The 12,442-nt window shown below is 43.8% G+C and overlaps 1 protein-coding gene across 1 annotated transcript in view; it reads right to left on the reverse strand.

The window, feature by feature from the left end:
* LOC146986399 (Golgi apparatus protein 1-like) overlaps positions 1–12,442 on the reverse strand; it is a 55,951-nt gene that overhangs the window by 4,517 nt on the left and 38,992 nt on the right. The window contains exons 14-22 of the mRNA XM_085780192.1: positions 11,783–11,896; positions 11,428–11,516; positions 8,978–9,095; positions 8,238–8,330; positions 6,532–6,669; positions 3,475–3,598; positions 3,223–3,365; positions 2,114–2,215; positions 1,210–1,317 (exon numbers count right to left, since the gene is read on the reverse strand). Coding sequence (XP_085636318.1) covers positions 1,210–1,317; positions 2,114–2,215; positions 3,223–3,365; positions 3,475–3,598; positions 6,532–6,669; positions 8,238–8,330; positions 8,978–9,095; positions 11,428–11,516; positions 11,783–11,896 — 1,029 coding nt within the window. The remainder of the gene's footprint in view (positions 1–1,209; positions 1,318–2,113; positions 2,216–3,222; positions 3,366–3,474; positions 3,599–6,531; positions 6,670–8,237; positions 8,331–8,977; positions 9,096–11,427; positions 11,517–11,782; positions 11,897–12,442) is intronic.

Below are 12,442 nucleotides of genomic sequence, written 5' to 3' on the forward strand. Positions count from 1 at the left end.
GGAAGAAGAGAGAGCGAGAAGGAAGAGGAGGGAGAAAGAGGAAGAGGAGGAGGAGAGAGAGAAGGAATAGGAGGGGAGGAGAGAAAAGGATGAGGAGGTGAGAGAAGAGGAGGCGGAGGAGAGAGAGGAAGAGGAGGAGGAAAAGGAGAGAAGGAGGAGGAGGGGGGAGGAGGAGAGAGAGAGGAAGAGGAGGAGGAAAAGGAGAGAAGAAGGAGGAGGGGGGAGGAGGAGAGAGAGAGGAAGAGGAGGATGAAAAGGAGAGAAGAAGGAGGAGGGGGGAGGAGGAGAGAGAGAGGAAGAGGAGGAGGAAAAGGAGAGAAGAAGGAGGAGGGGGGAGGAGGAGAGAGAGAGGAAGAGGAGGAGGAAAAGGAGAGAAGGAGGAGGAGGGGGGAGGAGGAGAGAGAGAGGAAGAGGAGGAGGAAAAGGAGAGAAGAAGGAGGAGGGGGAGGAGGAGAGAGAGAGGAAGAGGAGGAGGAAAAGGAGAGAAGAAGGAGGAGGGAGAAAGAGAGAGGAGGATAGAAAATAAGAGGAGGATGAAAAGGAGAGAGGAGGAAGATGAGGAAGAGGAGGGAGGAAGAGGAGGAGGAAAAGGAGAAATTGAGGAAGAGGGGGAGAGAGAGAGAGAGAGAGAAGGAAGAGGAGAGAGAAGAGAGGAGGAGGGGGGAAAGGAGAGAGAAAGAGGAGGAGAGAGAGGAGGAGGAGGAGAGAGCAAGAGGAGGAGGAAGACGAGAGAGAGGAGGAGGAAGAGGAGAGAGAAGGAAGAGAGGAAGGAGGAGGAAGAGGAGAGAGTAAGAGGAGGAGAGAGAGAGGAAGAGGAGGAGGAAAATGAGAGAGAGGAGGAGAGAGAAGGAAGAGGAGGAGGAGGAAGAGGAGAGAGAGGTGGAGAGAAAGTAAGAGGAGGAGAGGAAGAAGAGAAGTAGAGAGAGAAGGAAGAGGAGGAGGAGAGTATGAGGAGGGAGAAAGAGGAAGAAGAGGAAAAGGAGAGAGAAGGGGAGGAGGAGGAGGAGGAAGAGGAGAGAGAAGAGAAAGAGGAAGAGGAGGGAGAGGAGGAGGAAAGAGGAGGAAAAACAAACATTGAAAGAGTCAAAAAACAGAACAGCAGGAAAGATATTAAAAAAAAGGAGGTTGTGTTTGAGAACGAGGAAGTCGGTGACGCTGAGGTTTCCGACGGTCTGAGCGGTCAGTGAAGGCAGCGCCGGCCGTGTTTACCTTCTTACATCCTTCCTGTTTGATCTTGAGCAGATTAACTTTCAGACACTCCTCCACCTGCCCCGTCTGCTCCTGAGCCGCCGCCTCCTCCGGACACAGCCTGGAGATCTACACACACACACACACACACGATCAATACCCTGCTCTCTGTAAACAGGACTAAGAGGATCAGTGTGTGTTTTTCTCTGGATCGTTATTTTCTCCCAACTGAAGCGACTTCTTCACTCTGCTTCTCTAAACTGTTTTCTCAGTAAAAATTCACATTTATTTAAAAGTTTAATCAGATGTTTATTGTTTGTTTCCATTATTTGGTTGATTTTTGATCCATGAGACGATTTATTTGTTGTTTTAAAGCAGAAGTAAGTGGTCCGGTCGTTTTCGCTAATGCTGCGTTCCAGGCAGGCTTTTGAAACCGTAAATTATAGCTTCAAGTCACAACTTACGACTTTGTAGCGTTTCAGGCAACCCACTCGTGTTTTTCCGACCTGTTTTACCGGTGAAAGTCACTATAACGGCCACTCGTAACTTCTGACCGGTGAACTCGTACCAGATCGAACTGGTGCGACTTCACGGTCGGAAAAATACGAGTTTCCTTGAACGCACCATAACAGTCCTCGTCCCTACGTCGCCACATTCACGGCGTTCCTTGGCTGCACACACAGCCCTGCATGCCGTTCTCTCTCCTCATTGGATAAAAACTGTAGGATACGATAAATGTTTTCTCCTCGGCTCAGAGCAGAGCAGAGTGACTGACAGACCCGTGTTTCAGACCAAACACTCTATGTAAGTGATTGCTGTCGGAAGATATAACTATTTAAGACTTATATTAACACAAATATATCACTTACTTCTGCTTTAAGAACCAATAACAGTGTGTTTTCTGTGTTTGTGTGTGTGTACGAACCTCCTGTGTGCAGTGGATCTGCAGCTGAGGGTCCAGTCTGTAGTCCAGCGCCGACTCCTGCAGGATGACCCGGATCTGATCCTCACAGTCTGACGACAAACGCTGCCACACACACACACACACACACAAAAAGGATTTTCAAGTTATAAACAGTCACATAACCTGAAATCTTTTCAAAAACTTTGTACTTTCGGTGTTTTCTTCAGTCGTCTCACAACAACATTTATTGTCCTGTTTTTACATGAAATCACATAAATCAATAATAAAGTAGGCATGGGACAAATTTTCCAGAATTCACCAGATACACCAGCAACCAAACACTACACATCAATGAATATGAGGGATTTTCACTCATAAAATGAAGTTTAAAATGTAAAACAATCATTTTTTGCTATGAGATTATAACAGAACGTTACCAGACAGAGTTGTTTTAGAGGGAAATGCAGAGACTGCTTGATGAAAAACTGCCCCTGAAGGCAACGCGCATCAGCGGTTTTGCATGAATTTCCCTCTAAAACAACTCTGTCTGGTAACGTTCTGTTATTATCTCATAGCGTGGTGAATGTGCAGGTCACAACTTGTCCACCAGAGCGTTGTGGAGTTGTTGGATTGTGTATTTGATGAGTTTGATGAGGGAAACCAAGAAATCCCATTAGCCTCCGTAGCGTAGCTCTTAGCAGCGCTTAGCAGCTCTTAGCATGACTCTGCTCCGCCGTTCTAAAAATAGCTTGCACCGACAATTAAAGGTAACGAACCTACTGCTATGACTATAGGGATTATGGCAATGGGCCAATTTGCCAAAATGTTGAACTATCCCTTTAAATTATTCAATTTCTCACTGAAGTTAAAAAAAATTACATCTCTAGTCCTACATGTTTACATATTTTCACGTCTGACGCAGCAGAAAATGTCGTAAATTTAACTCAAATCCAGCAGCAGATAATTAGTTTAACTGTTTCACTGCTGGTCTGAGATCAGTTCATCATGATGCAGATGTGTTCAGGGACCAAAACAAACATGTAAAGAAACTGCAGCTTTACGTCGCACAAAGATCTTTCCGTTGGACTTGATTCTTTCCAGATAAAACCGGAGCGGCGGCTCAGTCTCACCTGGTCGGCGTATTTGAGCTTGAGGCAGGAGATGACCTGACCCTCCAGCTCGCTGTCGGGCGTCGCCTTGTTCAGGATCGGCTGACAGAACTTCGGGATGTCGGCTTTGCAGGCTTTCCTCAGCACCGGGTTCAACCTGTAGTCTGCACACACACAAAGAGACACACACACACACACACAGGGTCAGCGGTGGTCATCGTGCTCGTCGGTCCTGATGCTGTCTGGTGGATGACGAGGCGTTTGAGTGCGTACCGGTGTTCTGAGTGATCTGTCTCTTGGTGATCATCTGTTTGCACTTTGGATCCATCAGCTCACTGTTCTTGTTCTGCTTCAGACACTGGAGGATGTTCTTCCCCTCCGCCTCCGTGCAGAACCGCTGGACACACACACACACACACACACACACACACACACACACACACAAAGAAAAGACAGCCGTCACACACAGGTGCTTCATAAAAACAAACACACACTTGTGGAGATGATACCTGCTGCTACTAGCAAGTCTATGTACATCAGTTTTACCAACTCAATACAAAACTTGAAGAAGGGAAATCGAAATATTATAAGTAGAGGTGCAACAGATCATAGTTGATCCATGGATCGATCGATAAAAAGAAAAAAAGAATGTGTGTGTGTAATATAAAAGCCGAATAAACGGGAAATTAGAAAAACTAAATTGTTTTATCAACATGTTTACTAACCCGAACGCGACGCACCACGTTAATTTGCACCGTTGTGGAAGGAACATGTTCGAATGTTCTCATTTTGAAAATAATTTGAATTCTGTTTGAATAGCGAAGTTCGTTCTGACAGCCCTAATATCAGTACAAATAACGGTAGAACAAAATAATAGCAAGTCTCCTGATCATGTGACCTTCTACAGTGTTTCCTCCAGGATTTTTTTAAAGAGTGGCGGCGAGGGTGGTCATCGACCGAGGGGGGGGGTGCGAGACCGGATCGTGGACTAGTCGCTGATGACATCATTCATATTTTTCCCATCATAACTAAAATCCCAGGAGGGAAATGCTCTGCAACAATCTGTATTCACTGACTGACAGCTCACGCACAGAAATTAGTCCACAGAACAGCAGCTTTATAAACAACAAGCTGTAAATCAGTTTGTTTTTTTGTAACATATACAGGTGCAAAAGAAAATACTGTAGCTACTGTTCATTAAACAATTAGGGAGGAAAACGACACACAGGCCTCGTCACCATCACAGTCCTGCTCAGTCAGTTTCACTCACAGTTTTAGTTTTTCCTGGTTGGTTGCTGCTGTTGTTGTTGTGCGCTCACGTAAAGCTGTCGATACGAGCGGAGTTTTTTTTTTTTTTTTTTTAATTGCCGGCAGCCCGGACACACAGCCCGCGGAAGCGGCAGTTTCTCCTGCTCTCTCTCTCCACGCCGGTCAAACATCGACCCGTCTGTAGCTACTGGGTTTTCCACACACACAGGTCTGTCTCTAGCGCTGTATGTAGCCTATGGATGTGTCTTGTGTGCAGACGCAACTGACAAATATTTATAGACGGACAAGCAAACTTAATCATCATTTATTTTATTTTGAAAATTGACCGGATTCTCTCGCCTTTTCTGTGCCCGACTTCCTGTCTGGTACGATCTCGTTCTATCCAGCTTGACGGCGCTGTATTTTTTTCATTCAGCCACTCAGCTGTTGTTTCAAGCCGCTACTCTTGTAGCCTACTGTTACATGATCAGCGACTAGTCGACGTCAAGCTCAACACGTCATTGTGGAGCAGGGGACTAGTCTGTGCAACCCCTAGTGGAAACCCTGCTTTACATTGTTTTAACTCATTGAGTGCCGCGCTCCTTTCCAAAGTTTTAGTCAAGTGTACCGGCAAATTAGACCATATTTGACTTTTTATTTTAGAGCCATAGTGTATTCTATATTATTGCCACCAACACATACTGTAGCTCATTTGAAAGGTTTAACTTTATCCTTCAAATGGCCACAAACCGTTTGTTTCTACGTGCCTCCGTTCCTGAGAAAAGTCAAGCTAAACATGGCTGGGTTTCACCAAAATCCCTCCTTTTTTTCTAGAAAAGGAGATAGAGCGTCTTTTATGAAAGGTGCTCTGTTTGTGTCTGTCGCTCTTCTGACACTCGCATTTCTGGATCAAAGGGCTCGTATAAGATAAATATACACAACAATTGTTGTTCTATTCACAAAACCACCATCGGGGGCGGGGGGGGGCGCCACTAAACAGCAATAACACAGACGCACCGTGCCGTGTCACAGCCTCTCGCCGCGGAACGTGAGGCTCTGCCGGCCACAGCGGCTCGCGAACACCGGTCCCGCCGGTGGTCGCGGTCCGTCTGTGGTACGGGTCGGTGGTGCCGGTCTGCTTTGGTCCAGAGACCATCAGATTTTACCGCGGGAGGACTTTGGGGAGGACACGGTGTTGCTCCAGATGAAGACCGGGCGGGACAGTGGGCTGAGAGCTTCCTGGTTCAGCTCCCAGCTGCTGCAGCCTCGCGGGTGAGAGCGGAGCAGCAGCGGAGCAGCTGCTGCATCCACATGCAGAACTCCGTTTGCAGAAGCTGAGTTATGATAAAAACTTCCAGATCATGAGCTGTCATGTGACTTTGATCGTCATCTATTTCAGTTCTCCTCGTCGTAGAGTCCCCAAATTTACATATAATGTGTATTAAAGTGTCTATTTTCATAATTTAAAAAAAAAGCAAAAAAACGAAAAATTTCGTTTTTGGCACTCAACGCATGGGAACGAAAAACGAGAAATTACGTGGTTGGCACTCAATGAGTTAACATTAAAAAAAAAAAAAAAAAATCATCATTCTGAAGGTGTGGCGGCTTTTATTTTGCCGTGGCGGTGCGCCACGATCAATTACATGTAGCGGAAACCCTGTTCTATAATAATAATAATAACTTTTAAAAACACAAGTTTACAATGTGTTTCACAAAACAACATACAACATAAGAGACAAGTCACAAATGCCATAAAACCATAAGATTGGAGCGCCCAAGCAACACAACAACGGAGGCGAGGAGAAGTCAAATTAAAATCCAGAATGCAGTTAATTAGGTAAAATAAATAAAAAGGGGGGTAGACATGATAAAAATAGATAAGATGAGATATGATAAGATAAGAGTTAAAACAGAAGAAGATGTTATCTAAGTAAAACTAAGAGCATCTGAGTAAAACTGTGAGATAAAATAGAGGATGATGATGAAAGAAAAGGATGACATCACATAAAAGCAAGTCTACACCCTGGTCATGTGACCTCATGTCCTGGTCATGTGACCTCGTGTCCTGGTCATGTGACCTACCCGGATCATGTGCTTGCAGACTCTCATCAGCTGGTAGTCCAGCTCGGGGTCGACCATCTCCACCTCCTGCAGCTTGAAGATTCTCTGGTGACAGCGCGACGTCAGCTGACGCTTGTTCTCCTTCAGACACTCGATCACCTGCACAGACCAACAATTAATAAAGATTTTATTTATTAATATAATATAAATATTGATTTACATATGATATATACAATGTTTTATTTAAACATTTGGGTTGTTTCGCTCTGATCCTTCCTCTTGTTCTAGTGATGATGGATGAGTTTGTGTTGTGGTTCTGGTCTGACTCACTGTAGGAGTCTGACTCTAGTGGTCAGAGGAGGAACTGCAGGTTGCCAGGTTTGTTTGGCTTTTATTTGAACTCAGCTCAAATCTAACGGGGTGTTCCCACCAAACGCGATGAACGCGATTGAATCGCGCGTCAAATGAAATCGCGTCGCGCTAGACGCTCCAGTTTTGACGCTGGTTCAATATGCAAAAAACGCCTCGTCGCGGCATCGCGTCGCGCGACGAGCCCGCCCAAACAACAACATTTCTCCCACTATTTCATTCTCTGGCTGAGATAACCACTATTGCTGCACTGTTCCTGTCCCTGTGGATGGGAGAGGAACAGCGGTGTGGGTCTCTGGCTGCAGGAGGAGGAGGAGGAGACGGCTCCGTGAACTACTGTGTGACTGACCGCCTGTTGAGTGCTTTGGGACGGGGCGGCCGACTCGCAGCGCCCGCTGGTTGAAAACAGCAGTGATAACAGGCTTTCAGGTCCGAATCTCCAAATCAGAAACGTTTGTAACAGCACCGGAAAAGCAACAGTGAAGAGCTGTGGCTTTGCAGCAGCTAATGGGGATCTGAATAATAAACTAAACTAAACCAGAAAACTTCTAATATTGTCAATAGACTCGCTCTGACTAAGCTGCCAAGGGAACACCAGTACGTCCGTACGTCAGCACGTCGGTGACGATCTCAAAGCTGATTGGCTGTCGCGGCGCGTCTTCACGCGAATTCGCCGCAAAAGTTCAATTATTTCAACTCGAGCGATGAAGCGCCATCGCGCCGGGCGACGCGATGGAGGCGATTTTTCGCGGCCAACGCGTCCATCGCGCCGCGCTATCGCGTCCATCGCATCGCCCGGCGCGATGACGCGACTAATCGCGTGTTTGCATTGACTTTACATGTAATCTCGACGCGCGATGAAGCGTCATCGCGTTTGGTGGGAACACCCCGTAAAACATCTCATTAGTCTTTTTCTCCACTATTTCTGGTCTTCAGTATAACTGGACTGTTAAAAGTCTCTCATCATGAAATAAAATCTTTATTTTCCATCTTTCATCCTGTGTCCACATGTTAATACTTCATTTATCTGTTGATATTTTCTCAAATTCATGTCAGAAAGTTGTTATCCGAATGTTTTTACATCATAAATTGATGTATTTTCTCAAAGTCAGACGTTTGATGACTCATCCTGCACATGTTCCTCATTTTGCCTCCAATTAAAACTGTCTCCTAAATTTTTACATCCCTCCTTTGAAATATAAATCCTGGGTTCAAATCTTCAAAGCTGCACGAGACATTTTTGAAATACAAACACCAAACACAGTTTTTCCTTTCTCTGTGTGCGTGCGTGTGTGTGTGTGTGTGTGTGTGTGTGTGTGTGTGTGTGTGTGTGTGTGTGTGTGTGTGTGTGTGCTGACCTGTGCGTTGCCGTAGGCGATGTTCTGACACAGTCTGTTGATGTCCTGCTTACAGGAGTCGTAGAGCTCAGGGTCCAGACGGATGTCCTCCGACTGCAGAGACACACAGAGACACACACAGAGGATTTAGAGGATTTAAAGAACACAGACACAGAAAAGAAAAGAAGGAAACGTTTAATCTGTGCAGGAGAGAAACATTAAAAAAAAGTCAGAAAGCAACTCCACATCTCCAGAGATAAAGACGAACAGAGTCACAGCTCAGGAAAGAAAAGCAGAAAGTCACAACCACCGACGTTTATCATGATCTGGATTCAGCGTTTACTCCTTTTATATCTTTTATTCTTCTTTTATCATGTTTTATATGTTAATAAAACACTGAACTGCTCTGGTGTATAAAATAATCTTCACAAACTAGAAAATAGTTCCAGTAACTGTCGACTTCTCATCTTTAAAATAAAGCTAATCCTTTAGTTTATTCATTTATATTAGTTGTGACGATGCTTTTAGAAACACTCGTTTTCACTCCTGCTCTTTAAGATTCTTTCTTTTAGTTTAAAAAGGAAAAAAAAATCTATTTTCTCTTTCAGTGACATTTTACTGTGGTTGGACTTCCTGTCTCTGAGCTGCTGTTTAGTCTCATTTCATTTCGCTCTCTGGAAACTTCACATCAGGTTTAAAAAAGAAAAGAAAAGAAAGAAAAGAAGGAAGAGCAGACTGTGACGGTGTGTCAGTGAACGCACCATCTCCACCTCCTCCACCCGCAGCTGTTTGCGACACTTGACGGACACGCGCTGCTCCTTGGCCTCCTGCAGCGTGTCGTTCCTCACCGTGGTGCTGAGGCAGATCACCACGTCCACCCTGAGGCGCAGACAGACGGGATGAGACACCGGGTCAGAGACGAGTCAGACGACCAATCACAAACATCCACCACGTCCAACAAAACAAAACACAACAAAACACAAGGAGGTCGTTGTTTCTCCTCCGGGCGACAGACCAGCAGGTCGGTCGGTCTGTCTCGTTTTCATTTCCATTTCATTTATTACCTTATTTGTAATGGGACTCATGACCATACAAAAAGGTGTTGTAAATATGCCAGATTTTAGGGGTGGGAGAAAAAATCGATTCACATAAACATCACAATATCTTTTTTGATTTTTTTTTCCTATTGTGCAATGTGCATTTGTTAGCCTTTTTACATACAGAGAGTACAGGTTTTGAAAAAAGGTTTAAGTTCACTTTATAATGGAGTATGTTAATTTATAGGCTCCTACAGTATTTGTGAGCAGATAAATGTTAAAAATGCAGACTAAAAATCGAGAGAATCGGCAATATCGTAGAATCGCAATTTGAATTGAATCGCCATCCAAAAAATTGTAGAAGAATCGAATCGGGAGAAAAGCATATCGTCCCAGCCCTACCAGATTTAGATTCCATCTGTCCACAAATAAAATTACAGTACAATAAACATTGATTACAATACAAATACATTACATCAGTGGTTCTCAAGGACCCCTAAATGGACACAAATTAGACCACGGACCCCCATTGGACAAAATTTTGAAGCAAATACCAGAAATACACAAATATCTGTTATGAGACTGAAGAACTTTACAATATTTAAAAAAAAATCCATGCCAATGGCCCTAATTTGAATCTACATTGACTAAAAAAGTAGAGACATTTCTGGAAAGTGGTAGCCTGGGTTTACCCATGCTGCCTTGTGCGCGATTTCATTCGCTCTGCAAGTCAGTCAAAGTGACTTTGCTGATAGCTTGTTGATCCAACATGGCGGCAGACGCTTTACCTTTCGATGCAGCGCTAGAAAAGTGTTTTAAGTAGTTTAGACGACAAGTTTATTTTGAAAAAAGAGCAACGTTTAGCGTTTTTTTCCTCATCGTATTTCTGTAGCTCTGCATACGTCATCGGGTATGATTGATACGATTGGCTATAAGCCACGTACAGACACATTTGATAGACATTCGTAGCGCCCAATAAACAGCTCTGGGCTTTCGTAAACCACGCCTCATACGAAAAAATGAACGGGTGGTTTCCAGACCGAAGGGTTTGGACCTTACCGAGGTAAGATTTCTAAAAAAAAAAAGAAAAAGAAAGAAAGGAAGGAAAATTCTAGAAAAAAAGTGTAAAAAAAAAAAAAAAGCAAAAATTTCTCAAAAAAAGGAAAAAAAGAAATTCTAGAAAAAATGCAAAAATTTCACAAAAAAAATAAAAAAATCTAGAAAAAGAAAAAAGTCAAAAAAGACCCCACTTTGAGAACCATTGTATTACATCACACAATGGTTGCATCAGTAGATCTAAATAAAGTAGGTAGTGAAATATTTAAGTGCATACGTCATAAGAAGCTATTAGAGATTCACTAAAGGAAAAAGTAGTGAATTTCTAAAGTGCATTGTCAGGCAGCATCTGTCATAAAGAGCTATTCTTAAAGTGCCGACTGTTGGGAATAAAAAACTACCCTTAATGTTCTGATCTGATCTGGTTTTTACTGTTGATCAAATCCTTATTCTAACGTCTTTTCACCTCTTGACCATGTTAAAAGGAACCAAACCAGTCCCCAAAATAAAACAGATCTCAGTCTCAGAGTTGTGCAACCAGAACCGACTGTTTCCTCCGGACGGAGAAACGACTGCTGGCTGCAAAACGCTGTAATTCAGAGACCGCTAGAGATCTGGCAACCTCAGGAGGTTCTGGACTGAACCAGAACACCTGGGAGTGTGCACATTTGTGTACTTTTACAAGGCTTGTCTGTGATTTTATTCATTTATTAAAGGGATAGTTCAACATTTTTGGCAGATTGGCCCATTGCCATAACCCCTATAGTCATAGCAGTAGGTTCGTTACCTTTAATTGTCGGTGCAAGTTGTTTTTAGAACGGTGGGGCAGAGCCATCAGCTGCTCAGAGCTACGCTAAGGAGGCTCATGGGATTTCTTGGTTTCCCTCACCAAACTCATCAAATACACAATCCAACAACTCCAAAACGCTCTGGTGGACAAGTTGTGACCTGCACATTCACCACACTATGAGATAATAACACAACGTTACCAGACAGAGTCGTTTTAGTAATGAACCTTCTGCTATGACTATAGGGATTATGGCAATGGGCCAATTTGCCAAAATGTTGAACTATCCCTTTAAGCTTCATAGCTCAATATGCGTGTGTGTGTGTCTCACTTCTTCTTGATGTTGGGACACAGTTTGAGGACGTCCTCCTTGCAGGCCGTCTTGAACTTGTAGGAGAAACGGAAATCTTTGATCTGGATCTGAAAGACAGAAACAGACGAGACGTTTGTATATTCTTTGTGGCAATGTTGTATGTATCGTCCCTGCAAAATAAACATTAAAATAAAATAAAAAATCATCGTCGTCGTCATCATCGTTTATGTTTATTCATGTAGTGAGAAGCAACAGAACATGTTTTTTGTTGTTGTTGTTGACTTTACGACTAAAAGGCCAAAACAACACAGAATGTTTTATTTCTCTTTTCGCTGATTCAACACAGCGACAGGTTTTTCTTCAGGCTGCTCACCAGCTGGAAGTGCGTCACTCCCACCGCACACTTCTCATTCATCTCCTTCTGGTGTTTGTTCTGGACCAGACACTCCATCAGATCCCCGGTGTCGATCTGATTATCAGCCACCTCCTGCAAGACGAAGACACACACACACACACAAGATTTCAGTGGAGCTGTCGATCACTTTAAACGTCTGAATATTGTTAAATTTTACAAATTTAAACAAACACATGAACGTATGAATTAAATCTTCTTATAAATAGTCTGTGACGGCCAGAGGTGTTAAATTAAAAGCTGCATCTCAGTGTAGTTTTCCATCTCCTCTCTCAGCTTCTCCCTGGAGCTCTAGTAACAGCAGGTCGGTGTCAGCCAATCAGAAGAGAGGAGACTCTGAGCCTCTCTTCTGATTGGCTGATTTGTTCTCTGAATAAAATAGAGCAGATTTCAGAATATAACACTCAGAGAAACCAAATCCTGAAAGTTGTTGGATGGTGGGTCCAGGTGGTGAGGGGGCGGGGCTTAGTGTGACTGCTTCGTTGTGACATCACAAAGTGACAGGAAGTCCTGACGGCTGGTTTTAAGGCTCAGTTTCTGAATACAGGCTGTGTGCATTTCTCTGTGGACTGAGGCTTTGATACTTTCACAGTATTAATATAGAACCTAGAGCTGCTTTAT

This window comes from Trachurus japonicus, chromosome 6, assembly GCF_045865225.1.
Source record: "Trachurus japonicus isolate A0001 chromosome 6, Traja_1.0".
NCBI lineage: Eukaryota > Metazoa > Chordata > Actinopteri > Carangiformes > Carangidae > Trachurus > Trachurus japonicus.